The following is a 17,720-nucleotide window of genomic DNA, read 5'->3' on the forward strand; positions in this document are numbered from 1 at the left end:
TTCTGACTGTAAGGGCTATTCCATAGCTTGGAATTATCTTCTCATTTTCATAAACATAGTCTTTAGTTAATGTATCCATACATCTACATTAACTAAAGACTATGTTTATGAAAATGAGAAGATAATTCCAAAGCACAAAATGAGAAGATAATTCCAAGCACATTAGGCACGTAAGCAGATGTTACGTGCCTAAATGCCAATCTAAGGTGAAGCATAACGTCATCATGAGGATTTCAATGGTTTTAGTGTAACTTCAGGTTTGATTGATGGAGTGTTTAGATGCCACCCTTCAATTGCTTTTTCAGGTTAGGCAAGTAGGATGTTTTCGTCTTATTCATAAGGGTAGGGCAAGGCCGTACAAACACACATTTTCTGGGTATTATTGTCTAGAATGTATAAATAACAGGCTGGGTTGAGGTGACCAGACTATTAGCAAACTGGAAAGTGTGACTGAAGAGTCTCTTTCCTGTGCTTGACACTGACCCACTTTATACCCAAAGACATTATGGGTGGGATTCAAAGGTTCCACAAAGCCGGGGCCTATAGCGTCGGAGAACAGTTCGGAATAATGTTACCAACATTCCTCATCCTGCATGAGCGAGCTGCATGTCCGACAGCGCGAAAAAAGGGTCAAAATTCCAAAGCAAACCCCTTGCTCTGACTGACGTAATGATGACTTCCTCTCTTTATCTGGGGGTCCACCATATCTAACGCATTAGCTTTTATCAGTATGAGTCTGTGTGCATGCCTGTGTCTGTATGTGTGTGTGCCTGTGGGGTGGGCCCCGTGGCCCCTTATGAGCAGCATATAGCCTTGAAGGAATGAGGAAATGAAATAATGGCAAATGCATGCGACTGGGATCCCGTTGGACTGACTCTCCCAAGGAACAATATTTACAGTACAGTGCATAGGGCCTGACCACTGATCATTGTGCAGCACTTCCACTCATTGTGAGGCCTAGGTAATGGAGGCCACCGATTAGGCGATTAATGTCGCAGCCAGTGTATTGTTTGGGCTTGTCAGCTATATGGCAAGTGATCTGTCGTCAACTGTGGCATACAGTTCACCTCCACCCCCACCCCACCCCTGTTCTGTGTTCTCCCATATGGTATAGGTGGCGAGGTTAGCATTGTGGGCCATCTGCCTAATGAGACTTGACAGTACCGAATTTCTGTTCTGTCAGGCAGTCTTACCTGACTTTCTGCCAGCCCCTGTGAACAAGAAAAGCACAGTTTTACCCCCACATTCTTTTTAACTCTAAACTGAGACATTTGTAAAAAAAATAATAATAAGAAGAATACATTTAGAATAAATAAAAATGTTAAATTACATTAAAAGAAAAACGATAATCAAAATAATAAAACAATGACATGAAATTATATAATTGACATTCAGTAAATAAAGGTAATACATTTTTCTGCAGTATATTTGTCATTTGTCACTAACTCTCATGTTATTCATATGACATATATATCATATGAATAACAACATGTTAACATATGCATACAACTCACCTGGACCAGTGCCATAGCCACCAGGACCCACACCGCCAGGAACAAAGCCTCCAGGTCCAACTCCTCCTGGTCCAACACCGCCCGGTCCAACTCCTCCTGGTCCAACTCCTCCTGGTCCAACTCCCCCTGGTCCTAGACCTCCAGTCCCCAGTCCGACACCCAGGCCTCCAGGACCTCCACCACGACCACCGTAGCCAGCTCCTAGAATCAAGTCCAATAAAAAAAATGTATTTACAATTTCAGAAAGCTAAGTGTTAAATCATAAAAATTGTAATATTGGTTTCATAAAATATACATCTGATGTGAGGTTGGACAGATGACTGACTATATGCCAATATCATAATATTACAACTGGAGTTCCAGGACCTTTTTTTTATGACTACCTCATAAAGCTTCTGATCTATGATCACTAGTTAGATTACATCACTATAAAAAAGCACAATTAGCACTGTAGCATACCTGTTGTTGAACGAACACCAATAACGAGTGCTAATAATGAACATAGAAGTTAAACTGGTGCCCGTCATCTCTTCACACAATCAAAACGTTTTCATAAAATGTGTGCATGTTGTTCCTTTGATGAATGTCTGCCCTACTCTGAGACATGTTGTTTATGCAGAGATGTAACCAGTATCATTATCCAAGTCTTAAAAGCTTCACGCTAGCAGACGCTGCCTCCAAGCTCCTCACCGGTTTTAGGGGGTTTTCCACCAGCTCCTGGGGAGAGAGGAACATCAGTAGCAAACGTCAGAAAAAAATATTATTAAAATTATGACGAAAAACGACTGCCTTTTTTCACTTATGAAAACAAAATAAAAATGAAATAAAAACTAAGCTATGATGACTAAAACTATGACTAAATATACTGACAGTTTTGTCAACAAATTAAAACTAGACTAAAATCTTTGTGAGGGACTATAGTGGAGAAGAGATCCAGTAGAACCAGTAAGACTCCCTAATCGGGAGATAAGCGACCGTAGGTCACATGTATACAGAAGAGGGCTGTAACGGCGGTTTGTGGGGGGCAAGCCCCCGAGTTACGGCATTTTATGTGAGCTGCAGTGGCAGGGGGTCCTCCACTGGGGGCGCCACCACTTTTGCATCCGTTCTGGAGCACCAGGAGTGGGTGGTCCCCGGGAATGCCCCGTGAGCAGCCCCGTTGGGGTGGTCATTTGGTAATTTGTCCACATGTGCTCATTTTTTACACTTGGGGGTCCCCGAGGCAGCTGGGGGTCCCTGGAGCTCCGGGGGTCCTTGGAGGGTGTAGTTTGGCAGGTAAGGAGTGTGTGTGCAAAATGTGGCATGGATCGGGGCAATGGGTGCGGAGATATGAGCAGGGCAAAAGTGTGACGTGTGTGACGGAGTGACGGACGGACACCTGGAGCAGCTTTCTGTAGTAAGTGCGACCTACGGTCGCAACTAAGACAAGTCATCATGGGTCACAGAGCGAAAATAGCTGATCTACAAGCTTGTAGATCTGCTATTTTTTAAAGATTTTTTTAATGTGTACTGTAAGTGTAAATCAGCCATTTCGATGGCATCACGGCCCACAAAAAAAAACATTTTAGTCGACTAAATCAACTGTAGATTTAGTCGACTAAAATCTTATAATATTTAGTCAACTAAAACTAGACTAGAAGTAAAAATGTTCAGGTGACTAAAATATGACTAAAACTAAAGAGAATTTCATTCAAAAGACTATGACCAAAGCTGAATCAAAATGTGCTGTCAAAATCAACACTGCATCCTAGAAGCATTGGGTGATGGTTGACTAAATTACTATCCAAAATAAGGCTTGCTTCTTCTCACCTGGCCCAAAACCTCCGGGTCCGAGTCCGCCGCCGCCTGGACCATAGGTACCAGGTCTAAAGCCTCCAGGGCCAACACCACCTGCTCCAACACCACCTGGTCCAGCTCCACCTGGTCCAACACCACCTGGTCCCTGGCCACCATAACCAGCTGTTGGACACAACAGATCACGGGGGACATGAGGACAAAACACTCTCACATATAAATGAATGTAAGCCAAACATGGGCAGAGACGGCTCAAAGCAATGACTGAATCGGCAAGTTATTTATAGTTGATTCCTGTGGTATAACTACACGAGGAATTCCTCCCCCGTGAGACATGAAATAACACATGTATAAATGTTTTGCCAGGCTTGTAACCTGGACTTCCTCCAGAGGGTGATGTCATTTTAACTAAATAGCCCACAGTACAAGGTAAAAGTGGACTTTGTTTTGATTGTGATGGTGCACGATGTGAACTTTAAATATGGACCATGATGAACACATAGTATGTGTCTTGAAACAATAGTGATGGGGCCAGACATGGTGCCACTGGTAGTGTAAGTAACCTTTCACTTGTTTAGCTATCTTTAAAATGATGTGCTTTAACCTAATTTTGAATGAATTACAACACACACTGTCACATTCTGAAAAGAACAAGACACTATCCACCACAGAAGAATAGACAGTATCCACCTCCTGGTCCAAATCCAGTCCCAGCTCCACCAGGGCCAAATCCAGTCCCAGCTCCACCAGGGCCAAATCCAGTCCCAGCTCCACCAGGGCCAAATCCAGTCCCAGCTCCACCAGGGCCAAATCCAGTCCCAGCTCCACCAGGGCCAAATCCGGTCCCAGCTCCACCAGGGCCAAATCCAGTCCCAGCTCCACCAGGGCCAAATCCAGTCCCAGCTCCACCAGGGCCGAATCCGGTCCCAGCTCCACCAGGGCCAAATCCGGTCCCAGCTCCCCCAGGGCCAAATCCGGTCCCAGCTCCCCCGGGGCCAAATCCGGTCCCAGTTCCACCTGGGCCAAATCCGGTTCCGGGCCCGGCACCCGCACCAGCACCTGCTCCTAATCCGGCTCCAGCTCCGCCAGCCGGTATACCTGAAACACAGTAACACACAAGAAATGTCACCGCAACACAGAGCACTGTGCCCACCGCCCAATGGCTTTGAGTCTGAAGATTAAATGTTATTAGCTGTGCTGAACAATGCTAAGACAAACAAAGGTTTTTTGTTTCCCTATCTCTGCCTTAGTTTGAAAATGAGCCATCTGTACTGTTAAAACCAAGTGCTTGAAACCACATTTTCATTTGATCTCATCTAAATCAAAAGGCTTTGTCTTATCTGTAGATAAACAGCACTGGACTCGGGGGGTTATGTTCCCATTACCCTGGACTCTGGACAGATTAAAGAACATTTTTATGGGCCATCTGTCAGTGCTAATGAATCTTGAATTTCTCCTATCATTGCTGGCTCCTTAAAAAATACACTTTCATTTGTGCAAACAAAAAGTAGACATACCCTGATAAGAAGGTGAGATAGCAAAATAATAAACTAGTTGATGTAATTTTAGTAGTGTGTGTGTGTGTGTGTGTGTGTGTGTGTGTGTGTGTGTGTGTGTGTGTGTGTGTGTGTGTGTGTGTGTGTGTGTGTGTGTGTGTGTGTGTGTGTGTGTGTGTGTGTGTGTGCGTGCGTGCGTGAGTGCGTGTGTGTGTGTGTATGTGCGTGTGTATGTGCGTGGGCGCGCGCGCGCGTGTGTGTGTGTGTGTGTGTGTGTGTGTGTGTGTGTGTGTGTGTGTGTGTGTGTGTGCGTGCGTGCGTGCATGCGCGTATGTGTGTGTGTGTGCATGTGTGAGTGTGTGTGTACGCGCGTGCATACGCGTGTGTGTGTGTGTGTGAAAGAGAGAGTCTGAGTGATCACCACCACTGCGCTCTCAGACTCAGTTTCTTTGCCGCTGATAAGAAACATCCCTTAAGCCAAAAGGCATGTTCCCTCGCTCGTAATTCTCACACTTTTCTGCACCTACTATAATGTGTTTCACCAAATGAGATCGAAATCCAAAAATAGAATCGTAGAAAAGCGAACTATAAAAGGAAAAGGCTGTTGAGATCCCAAAGCCCCAGATGTGAGAAAAAGAGGTCTTCAGGGAATGCAACAAGAAGGGTAGTTTTGTGATCTCAGAGCAATGCCATGCACAGCGCACGAGCAATGTGCAGTAAAATCACTGAACCCTGGGTCGTTCATCATCACTGCCATGTTGAGTCTGTGGCGTGGAAACCTCATCCCATCTCGGGAAGTCTTTTGCAGTGTTTTGAGGGAATCTTAGAAGGAACATTTCTGAGATTCTACTCACTTTGAGCTAAACACATGCCACCTGGAGTATTGCAAGGCTACATGAAACAACAGTATTGCAGACATGGACATCTATTCTAATGAGGATAACAGATATTTGAACTTTAAGACACTGTCCAGATATCTTTGTTTGTCAGTTAGTGGAAACTCAAAATGATTCTGCCCCATATTGTTATCTATTTAAGTGTCACCTTATGACTCTGAAGTTATCATTGGAAATACAATCGTTCCTCAGATTCTTGTTGAGGCAATGTTGATTTTAATACTCATACTGAAAAGCTTGGCAAGCTCCACAAGGCTCCAATTGTCAATTATAATATCCCATGTGGTTATCATTCATAACCTGGTGACACAAAACAATTGAATGTTGATATTGAATATATATTTTAATAATAATTTGGCTAATGTCATTGTCAACACAAATCTAGCATTGATACTGGTACATAACCATGATTAAATGTGAATCAAAAACAACATAAGTAAGACTAGGCTAATCTTGGTGCACTGCCAGATAGCAAGCACACAGAAACTAAAGTGACATTGCTCGGACCTCCCTGAGGTGCGTGTACCAGGGCAACGTCATGTCAGTTAGTTCCAAATGACAAAACAGCCTGGAACACTACTTTGCTTTGGACTGAAAGGACTCTTACACAGGCAGGAAAACAATTCAAATGTAAACACATGCTTTGGTTTGTACTCTGTACGGGCTCACTGTGACTAGGCTACTCACTACAAGTACCGTATGATGATCTGTTCCAGGATCAGCCAGCTTCCCTAATTGTGCTTTCATTTTCTTTCTTTTGAGTGGCCAATTATTCCTCCCTCCCCTTTACTCCCAATTTTGTTGTTGTGCCAGTTCCCAAATTCCCTACACATTTCTGTGTAGTGTTGTCACTGCTGCCCCTACTAATTATACTTCTTAAATACCAGAAAAAGAGTTCCAAATTCGGAATACCAGGAAAAATGACTCAGTTGCCATTTTTATAGCTAAAAGGAATTACAAATTGCCCAGGAATTACAAATTACCCAGGAATTACAAATTACCCAGTGAGAACTGTTGGAAGTACTTATGGAAGCATGCAGTGCAGGTCCAGCATCCCAGTAAAATCCTCAGTGTTCATTTATCCATCTGTAACTTTTGAGTGTGTATTAATGTAACCAATTGGACCCGTAAACAATGAGGAGTTTACTGTGCATGCAGTGTGACTGCAGGTCGACACAGAGGCTGCACTTCAGCAGCAATGTTTACAGTAGAGTAAATACGCTGGCTCAAACACATTCATTCGCTTACTTGATTTATACTTGTTTGCGTGTCAGTGTTGTGCACTGAAAATTGCCAATCTACATGCTCACAACTGTTTGCTTGTAGATCGGCTATTTTCGGCAGGCGACATGCCATGCAACCAAGTATAATTCAGTCAGACAACTCTTGGATTGAATATATTTCTATCATGATATTTCTATCATGAATACCCTCTTCCTAACCTTTAGAGGTGAGTAATCCACCAGCTCTTATTGGCTGCAAATATGTAGATGATGATGATGGCAATGATGATGATGATGATGATTCATTTCCACACTGATTTATTTTAACTGACTATGACATTTTACATTTTTAGAACTACATAGAACATTTGAACAATTGTTACCATGATAAAACAAAATCTGTATAAATGTGCATTAGACAACGTTAATGATCTTAGATCACATCAGCAGTTTGTGCACACCTTGAAGAGGAGGCATGTCATCATCTTCATTACCATCATCATCATAGCAAGTTTCACAGACCTCAAAACGAAGTGTCTGACATTTTCAGTGTCTTTTCAATCAGCACATAAATCATAAATTAATAAGAACATCCAATCACACCTGCACCTTGCGGTATATCACACACCTGCTGTCACAGGTGTTGCTCTTGCTCCCGTACGAGTGGCCTGAAATTAAGCTTTAACATTAAGTTTAAGTTAATCATTAGGATAGCCTAACGTTTACGGATGCCATCCATTCGCTGTGAAGGCTACATATTCAGCACCTGCGATAGTCAATGTGCCCAAGCCAAGAGTCCAGCATCCTTGAGGCAAGACACTGACCTCCTACAGAGGCACTTGTTGCATGTTCCTGTGGATGTTAGAGACTGCTGTAGATGCAAAAACAGGACCTACCTCCTTGCAGTGAGGGCTTCCACAGAGTCAAGAGAAGGAGTCCATGGAGATACGTGGTCACCGTCCCCCTCGCCATCTCGCTCTCAAATGTCCCTCTCCTCTCTCAAGCCCCAGGTTTTTATCCCCAGCAAAAGCCAACCGGAGCTCAACCAGGCCTTGAGAAAGAAGGAGGGGAAATTAGATAATGAGACAGAAAAAAAAATGTGTCAGGATGCAAGACAGCACACTATGTAATTGGTTGAGACAGACAGAGGGAGAAGGAGAGAGAGAGAGAGGAAAGAGAACACTTGATTCAATGGATCACTTCATTGGATCAAGTGGGTCGTTCTCCACCCAAATGACTGTTGGGGCTGCATTTATTTGGTTCACCAGTGCCAAAACACAAAGACAGAATGGGGGAGAGAGAGAGAGAGAGAGAGAGAGAGAGAGAGAGAGAGAGAAAGAGAGAGAGAGACAGAGAGAGAGAGAGAGAGAGAGAGGATGGGGAGAGAGAGAGAGAGGGGGGGGGGATTGTACAATTTGGGGGTCCTCCCTTCCCCCGCACACTGCTCAAAAAGAAAAGCATTGAGGCTGTATGCCAGATATTCCTAAAAAACAAAACAACCTTTTTTTCCTCTTTTTTTGAAGTGAAACAGGCAGTTACACACTGCCCTGATAAGGCTAATTCATGTGTGTGTAGTAAAGAGTAGGTAAGTGGGTCATTGTTAAGAAATCTTTTTAACAGTCGTTAAAAAGGTTCAGTGCTGGAGGGATTCTGGTCTCATTTTGAATGAATAACACAAAACACAACATAGGCAGACAGGTGGACAGCACTGGCAGAGTTTATTGTCTGAAAAGTATGTGTGCACATCTGCATCTGTGTGTGTGTGTGTGTGTGTGTGTGTGTGTGTGTGTGTGTGTGTGTGTGTGTGTGTGTGTGTGTGTGTGTGTGTGTGTGTGTGTGTGTGTGTGTGTGTGTGCGCGTGCATGCGTGCGTGTGTGCATGTGTGTGCGCACGAGTTTGAGCGTGAGTGTGTGTGTGTGTGTGTGTGTGTGTGTGTGTGTGTGTGCGTGTGTGTATACACATTAAGTGTGCGTATGGGGGGGTGGGGGGGTGGAAAGTGTTTGGCAGCCGTCCACACATCACGGAGGAGGCCCTTTCCTGACGAGAACATGAAGTCATGTCAATAGCGGAGGTGGAGACTGAAATGTAAACCTGTTCTTCACAGGCTGGCCTAATTAGAGACCGGAACATCTATCAGCCTGATAGAAACCCAGCCCTTTGACCCTCACTGTGAGAAAGTCAGACCACAGCATGTGCTGTAGTGTACACGCAGTACAATTCATTTTACTCTGTGTACAAACATAATATAATATAATAATATAATATAACATTTGCACACACTCAGAGTAACAAACTGTTTATAATTAATACGCTAGTTCAGACTCCACCTCACCTCTCTCCTAGTATCCCATCTTGCCACCTTTTTCCATAGATGCTAGTTAAAAAATGCAGATCTATGATGATTTCTTTACACATTTCTGTAATTAAGATTCTCTTTTTTTCTTTTCTTTTTACCACAAACAAATGTTCAGAATTTAGAAGAGTCAGCATTATGTTTAGACAGATGCTAGGTTAGATGTTTTCCTGTTATCCTAGATTCTTTGAAGCACTACGTTGTTTTCCTTGCACTCTACTTATGTGACTATTTTGTTGATTAGAGTTCAAGCTTACGCTGATCTCACACTTGTAAGTCACTGGATAAGAGCATCTGCTAAAAAGCCTAGATTGTGATTGTAATTGTAAGAACTGGAAAAACTTTGTTAAAAAGGTCCTTCTGCTAAGCTACTGTACTTCACGGACAGGTGCATAGGAGCAGGCAGTCAATGCATGAGACTGGAAAAAAAGTATCCCGCACACTGTCTTCACTTACAGCCAAAAGGTTTTAATGGATATGCAGCGTTTCGGTCGCACTGATCAGATACCTGATAAAGTTCAGTGCGACCGAAGCGTTGTACCTTTTGTAACGTGGTACAAAAGGTTTTAATGGAAATACTTTTCGGTCACACTGACCTTCATCAGGTACTGTATCTGAAGTACCTGATGAAGGTCAGTGCGACCGAAACGTTGTATTGCCATTCAAACCTTTTGGCAGTGTGCAAGATTTATTTTTTCCAAGAACTGGAAGAAGACAAATAATCCGGGGAGGTGGAGGGAGGAAGATATTTTTTCTGTTGATAGATATTTCTTGGCTTTGTACACAAGAACCACATAATGGCTTTTTTTCACTGTCATATTATATTCCCAGCAGTAATAATGCTGCAGCCTCAGCGTGCATCCATTCACACACGCACGCACGCACGCACGCACGTCAGAGGCCATGCAGGACACCAACCTGGTCATCAGGAGTGGCTAGAGGGCTCAGCGCCAGGAGGAACCGGAATCGAGTCAGACAACCGCTCTGCCTCCAGGGCAAACCTCTGCCCCATGGCAGTGGTCTTCGTTCATTACCTTATGTACACAAACACCCACTATCCCTGCTTCCTTCAGTCTCGTCTTCCATAACCCATTAAGACCATGGAAAGCATCTGTGTCATTTTAGATTTCTTTGGCTATTCAAATAGCAGATACTGTATACAAGCTATATTTTTTAAAGCATTTTTTAAATATTTTGTTCCAGGGACCCCCAGAAGCAAAGATTTGAGTTCAAATGTTCGCTTAAAAAATATATATATTCAAAGATTTTCACAAATGTTCAAGATTTTTCTAAAATAGCAGATCTACAAGCTCGTAGCGTGCCACTCGTGCCGCGCTATGAGCTTGTAGATCTGCTATTTTTGAACAGCCAAAGTGTAAAATAATGGTTATAGCTCAAATCTAAAATGACACAGATGCGTTCGCAGATTTAATGGGATAAAGGCACACAACGGGTGTTTCCTGGAAAGCAACAAGAGTTTTCTTTTCTTTTTCTGTTCACTGCTTTTCAGTGTTGATCTGATTGTGTCTTTTTCTCCTTGTTTGGGCTGGCTGGCTGGTCCTGCCCCAGGGTCTTGCATCTGTGTCTGGGAGCCGTGCAGGAACATTCTCTGGGTCTGGAGGTTAACAGGCCTGGAAACTAGGGAGCCAAGCAAGCCAAGTGCACCTAAGAGCCAAGAGACAAAGAGAGAGAGAGAGAAGAAGAGGGAAAGTTGCCCTTTTTTTATATGATGTAAGCACTCACTCTCTGGCAGAAGTACAGAACCTTTGTTGATTTGCCTTTTAAGATTATAAATGTAAATTGGATTTTTTCAGTATCATTTACGCTACACCCACATGTACTGTGCACACACAAACACAGAAGAATGCTCTTTCTCGCTCCCTCTATCACACCAGAATCTGGTTTATTCTCAGCATATCTACAAAGGTACAAAGACCAGCTTTACACTAGCTGGAAGAAGGCATACACTTTAAATCCATAGCGTTCGTTTAATGGTAGTAACCCAGACAGGCTGGTAGCTGGTAGGTCCATGCAAGGGTTTATAGCATCATGGTCATCTCTGCTGGCTCTGCATTCTGTCATAGACAACTTAACAACCAAAACAAAGTGTATATGTGTCTGATACAGTATGTGTGTCAAGTCAAGTCAATTTGATGGTATAGCACATTTCATGCAGGTGCAAACTCAATGCACACACACAGAAATCATTTAAAAACACATTCATCCACATTCACATGATAGAGTATTAATGATGGCTCCCCACAGCAAAACAACAACTAACACATATGCCTACCTCAGAGAGTCAGACAGACAGACAGACAGACAGACAGACAGACAGACAGACAGAGAGAGAGGGAGAGAGCGAAAGAGAGAAGTAGGGGATTTTACCTGAGCACCCATAATTGGTCTTAGAGCTTAGTTTTATTGTGTCTTATTCAAACCTGCGTTGCTTTGTGCTCAGTTTTGATGGAATCACATAGCTATGTAGTGAAATAATATTGGAGTTACAAGACAAGAAAAGGAAAAAAAAGAGTGAGAGGAGGAAAATGTTAAGCTATATGTTCAGAGCCACATTTTTCTCTCCCTGGATGATAAATAATGCAGGCATGCTAGACAAGGAGACTAAACATATCACTTTGAAACCTAAGAGGCACAGTACTGTTGCAGGGTCACTTGTCAAACAAGCAAGGCAAGTTCATTAACTAATCACCTAATTAACAATCACAATCGGTTTTATTCATCATTTTTAGCCCTGCAGGTACTAGGAAATACAAGGCAAACTTGCTGTTCGGCTTGCATGCGGGCACAGCATATCTAAAGAAAACTTCAACAAGCAAATAAGTAAGCATGTCGTCCTCCACCAGTGATGTAGTCCTACATTTGGATGGATGGGACAATGAAAGGACAGATTGATCTTACAGTACCTGCTCTTCTCTGAATTAGGCGTACAAGTTTGAAATGTATAATTTGAATAGGCCCTAGTGCTGTTTGTATGCAATATGTCCCAAAATGTAAGAACTACAATAAGCAACAAATACAGTTTTAACGTTACACAAGAATATGTCTCGTTCCCGATACCCCCTGACTCCATGTTCTCTGTACATCAGGGTCACATGTGTTGTGAAACACAAATACTCATGTATTTTGGAGTGGTCACCTGATAAAATGTGTTGTGAGTTAGGGTACGGTCACACATACGCGTCAAAAGTGTCAGTGTCCCGTTCACTTCCATTTTATGGGAGTGAAGGGATGGAGCTGACTTGAGTTCAACGTGCGGAGTGGACCATTGGTGAATTTAGCGACCAAGCATCCACCAATAGGAAAGAAGCACGTGGTTGATCCCACTTGGCAGGCATTTCACTTGCAGTCGGCTTTCAGTGAGCCACTCCAACTTAAGTCGAACAACACCCCAGAAAACTGGCAATTGACACATTGGATGCTTTGGCATGAGTGGGCAGGAGCAGTCGGCAGACCTCTGTCCGCTGAAGGGCTTTGTCCCTTCTACTGGTTTGGGCCGTTGTGTCAGGTGTGTGTGCACTGGAGAGCAGCTGACCAGCAGAGTGGATCAGGTGTGTACTGCAGGTGGACATCAACCTGGGACCTGGGGTTCACGATGGTGCCCTAGTGGCACAAAGTCAGCATTTGTGCAGACTTTGACAGAAACCGATCCATAGAACCCCCTGCACTGTCGTGGTTGGGGACAATGACAGAATATTTACAGCTATACAATATGGACATGCATATGTATAATTATGTGGACATGTATATGTATACAAAGTCAGCAAGTGGCAAATGTATGAAGACTGAAGAGCATTGAGGTAGTATTGTAATATGACCACCAGCCAGGCCACAAAGTCGGCCTCAGACAGTGCCAGAAATCTCTGCTGCCTCTAAAACTAAATGTAATCCCACTCATGGAGGATTAAATAGAGAAAAGAAAAACAGAGTGCTGAGCTTTTGTTGAATAAAAATAAGTGCAGTTAATCACAATTTGTACTAAAAGTTAGATTAATGAAGCACAAGTCTTGCTCTGTCATACCAAAATAGTCCACGGTTTAACAATCATTCCAACTGTTATGGCCCGCTTTCACAACAATGGCCTATGCCGTACTGAGTTCTGCTTCATCTATCTACCTAGGGTATAGATTTGTTTCTCACAATTGTCAGCAATGTTAAGAAGCCAATTTTCTATCACCTTCAATTCTGTCTTATTTCGTGTTTCAATATATCGTATAACACAGTTCCGACAGACAACGCTTGGACTGAAATCCAAAATATTTATTGAGCATGAAAATATCTATTATTGAGCATTAAAGTATACAGTTTCTGGCATCTGTCTCGAATCACTCTCTGTAAGCATGAAAATATTTATAATGAATGATCCTGCCAAAAAGATATAAAAGCTAGACACTCGAAACGTCACCTTTGGTGGTAATACAATAAATATCCATGGGAGCATGATCCAGTGTGCAGACTCTATTTTTCTGTAATGACCATAGCAAGACCATATAAGATCATATGCTGTAAGAACAGAGCCCACAGGCGGATGCTGGGGTGGTGGTGGAGCAAAAGGTCATTAGAACAATAGGCTCTATGCACAGCAGCCATATTGGGAATGAATTGGGCCCCTTCCTTACTTCCTTCACAGGTGTTACCAATGATACTAATGAAGGCTGTGTTCCATTTAGTGTGGCAGATAGTGGTTGTCTTATTTTCAAGGACCCCCATAACTCTGAGAGTGTACTGCTATTTGTAGACTCTCAGAGTTACACACCCACCATAAGGGGCCATTTGGTAACCAAAATGGAGTGTTTCTAGTGAGCCATCATGCACGATATCAGCACCCTGACCAGAATGGAACAGAGCCTTCATTAGTATCATTGGTAACACCTGTGAAGGAAGTAAGAAGAGGCCCAATTTCTTTCCAATATGGCTGCTGTGCATAGAGCCTATTGCAGCACAGCCGAGCAAGAAAGCAGAGTGGCAATACATACGGTGTAGCAAGCAGAATCCCTATTCTGGGCATGTCATGATAAGCGAACATTGGGTGAAAATAGAAGATGATCTTGTAGATCTGCTATTTTTGGTGAAGAGATTTGATGTAGAGAGAAAAGGGCAGGGGAGCAAGTATAGACCCCTGGGTGACCCATCACACTTGCTATATCATTGTTATTGAAGCATCACAATTAACTTAATTGCAGCAAACCAGTTTCATTACTTAGTAGAATCCCCTCATATTCTCATAGACTGTGGCTTCCCAGTATTTGTGTAGGGTTTATAATCGTGCAACTAGGCTGCGTTATGGGAAACCACATCAAATACCCAGGAGGGCCACCTGCAACAGTGTACGTTTGCTGAGAGAATATCTGATTGTTTGATACAATCCAAATGTTTAAGATATGGTTGCAGGTGTAGGCTTGAAGACCTGACTTGAACTTACAGGTCTTAAAACAGCTCTGAGACCATATGGTCCTTGTGAGCGCAAGGATTCGTGTCCAAATCTGACACCCATCTAGTCTCGCATGTCTTTCCTCTCTAGCTGCCCTTGGTTCCCTGTCTCTCTGAAATTAAAAAAAGAAAGAAAACGATTACAGTACACTGGAGGCGTGCAAAGACTTACATCCACAAAGAAATGTATGTTGGGGCATTTTGTAAGCCTTTATTGGACAGTGACAGAGGACAGAGAGAAAGGCAGAGAGACAGTAGGTGAGTGACATTCAGCAAATGGTCTGGCCGGACAGGAATCAAACCGGGGACTCGCTGATCAGGGCACAGTGTCCATGTGGTCAGCGCCCTAACCACTTGGCTATCATGTTGGCCCATGCAAAGCAAACACTATGCCTAGGTGTTGAATAGGGTAAGATTTGCGCGCGCGAGCACACACACACACACACACACACACACACACACACACACACACACACACACACACACACACACACACACACACACACACACACACACACACACACACACACACACACACACACACACACACACACACACACACACACACACACACACACACATTTTCTCATCCACCTGCTATTTACTTCCCACACACCCAGGCTGTTGCTCTGTGCTACAGAGCCCTGCCAGCTCAGAGAAGTGTATCGGAGTTATGAAGAAAGCTGCCGACTGAGCAGAGCCTGTTTTCAGTTTACCTAACGTCTACCTAGCGTTTACCTAATGTCTGCTGCCTATATATGGCCTTGTGTGTGTGTGTGTGTGTGTGTGTGTGTGTGTGTGTGTGTGTGTGTGTGTGTGTGTGTGTGTGTGTGTGTGTGTGTGCCCCCCCAACTGGTAAAGTACCCTAAAGGGAGAAGGAGGGAGAGAGAGACAGAGAGAGAGAGAGAGAGAGAGAGAGAGAGAGAGAGAGAGAGAGAGAGAGAGAGAGAAGCAGACAGATCATGGACCTCAAGGGGCGAGAGACAGACAGACAGACATGCACACTCACACACGGAACTTGTTTGACTTGATAAAAAAAAGGGCTCTGGCACTGGTGAATGTCAGACTCAAAGGTCTGGCTAGGATCGGCTTTCACGGACGGACCCACAGCCAAGGCATTACACCACATCCAAACGCCCCCAACCACAAACCCACAAGCCCCCTCAAACTGCGTGCCCCCCCCCCCCCCCCTCTCCCGTCACACCCCCACCCCAAACAGACAGGTGCAGCAACAGGCCAAACAAGGTGGCTTGGATGTGCTTTCGGATGGTGACACGCACGCACACACACGCACGCACACAGACACACACACGCCCACGTTTCCCTCATTAGCATTTTCTCAAATGACTCCTTGTTTTAAATGAGCTTGTTAACACGGACCTCTCTGTTGCCAGCCGAAAGCGACAGGCGCGTCGCCGGGGAGGATATATGTGAGAAACTGTCGTTGGCCGTGATTCATCGCCACTGCAATAACAGTGATCGCACCGTCTGGGAAAAGCTTGTGCTGTGTGTGTGTGTGTGTGTGTGTGTGTGTGTGTGTGTGTGTGTGTGTGTGTGTGTGTGTGTGTGTGTGGGGTATATTTTGAGAGTGTTGTACTGAGGCTGAGGCAGGGCAGGGGGAGGTTAGAGGGACTGGCTTGAGAACGGCCTGTAACAGCGGTTCTCAACGTGGGGTCCAGGGACCCCCAGGGGTCCTTGAGGAGGTTCCAGGGGCCAAGCCTTTTAAAATCCCACCAAATATGGGTAGACCAGTGGTTCTCAAACGTGTTCATGTCAAGGACCCCAAATTGATATGTATTTGGCCGCAGAACCCCATCTGAAAATGTTTTGCGCGGGGGACCCCCAGAAGAGATGATTTGTATTCTAAAAAAAAAACTAAATTATTCAATACTTTCGAGATAACATTTTCTTTTTTTTTAATAGCAGATGTACAAGCTCGCAGCACGTCACAAAGTGACGCTCTGTGAGCTTGTATATCTGCTATTTTTCAATGGCCAACGTGTAAAATATGGATTAAGTGGTTAAAATGACTGTGATGCTGTACTAACAATTGCTGGGGACCCCCTGGAGCCCCCCAAGTGGGGTCCGGGGACCCCTGGGGGTCCCCGGACCGCACTTTGAGAACCACTGGGGTAGACAGAAGAACACACATTGCCATTGTTAACACGTATACAGTAGGTGTGTAAGGTTTTAGATGACGTGTTTTGGCTGCACCAGTCACGTGTCGTGTTGTTTTACTAACCTATGCCGGTGTTATGCTAACCTACACACCGTAGTGCAGGTTACATAAAACAGTCACAGTACCTTCTTTATCAAGAACAATGTTGCTCAGTCTGTGTGTGTTCCCACAAACACTACAATAATGTATTTTAAAGCTGCAATCCGGAATTGCAATCCGGCATATTTTAATAAGTAAATTCTTATTTTAACCAGTCTGTCTGTATGGTAGAGTGTGTTAATATAACTAACACATCTGCAGTGGTTGGAGGTGGTCTCCTTTCTCTTCCATTGAGAATCTTGGAGCCTGGTGTCGGGTAGGACGCCTGAAGCTCAAAGCCTTCTTGCCAGAGTGGTAGATTTTTGGTTTCCCATGCAAGAATTGCGGGTGTTGCAGTTGCATTTACGTCTCTCCATCGGGACAGGGCATAAAATATATGGACTGTGCCTTTAAATCCTAATGCATTATAAATGGGATGGGACCTTTTATACACCGTCCCATGATACCTGCTATTCAACAGAATGAAATCAATTTTGTACTCTGCTGAATTGTACATCTTCTCAGGGTAAATAATATCTCATGAGGGTTAAGTGCTCCAATTATTACTGAAGCTACATATGAGAGAGGTTTTAGATGTATTAGAAGTATTTGGTTAAGTGACTCAATTAAGCCATTGAAGCAATAAAGGAATTCCATCATAATAGCATGGGAACACTTACAACTCTCAAGAGTGTCCTGCTCCACAAAATGCACTTTCACTCACGCACACCCACACACT

General features: G+C 43.8%; 1 protein-coding gene across 1 annotated transcript in view; it reads right to left on the minus strand.

Moving 5' to 3' along the window:
- Window positions 1–8,137, minus strand: part of LOC311056557 (uncharacterized protein) — a 32,948-nt gene extending 24,811 nt beyond the window's left edge. Inside the window, exons 1-5 of the mRNA XM_084073268.1 lie at window positions 7,820–8,137; window positions 3,999–4,406; window positions 3,324–3,473; window positions 1,515–1,640; window positions 1,194–1,211 (exon numbers count right to left, since the gene is read on the minus strand). Coding sequence (XP_083929394.1) covers window positions 1,194–1,211; window positions 1,515–1,640; window positions 3,324–3,473; window positions 3,999–4,406; window positions 7,820–7,895 — 778 coding nt within the window. The 5' untranslated portion in view covers window positions 7,896–8,137. The remainder of the gene's footprint in view (window positions 1–1,193; window positions 1,212–1,514; window positions 1,641–3,323; window positions 3,474–3,998; window positions 4,407–7,819) is intronic.
- Window positions 8,138–17,720: the final 9,583 nt, after the last annotated feature.

The sequence above is a fragment of the Gymnoscopelus microlampas genome (genome assembly GCF_963454915.1).
Source record: "Gymnoscopelus microlampas genome assembly, chromosome: 12".
NCBI classification, from domain to species: domain Eukaryota; kingdom Metazoa; phylum Chordata; class Actinopteri; order Myctophiformes; family Myctophidae; genus Gymnoscopelus; species Gymnoscopelus microlampas.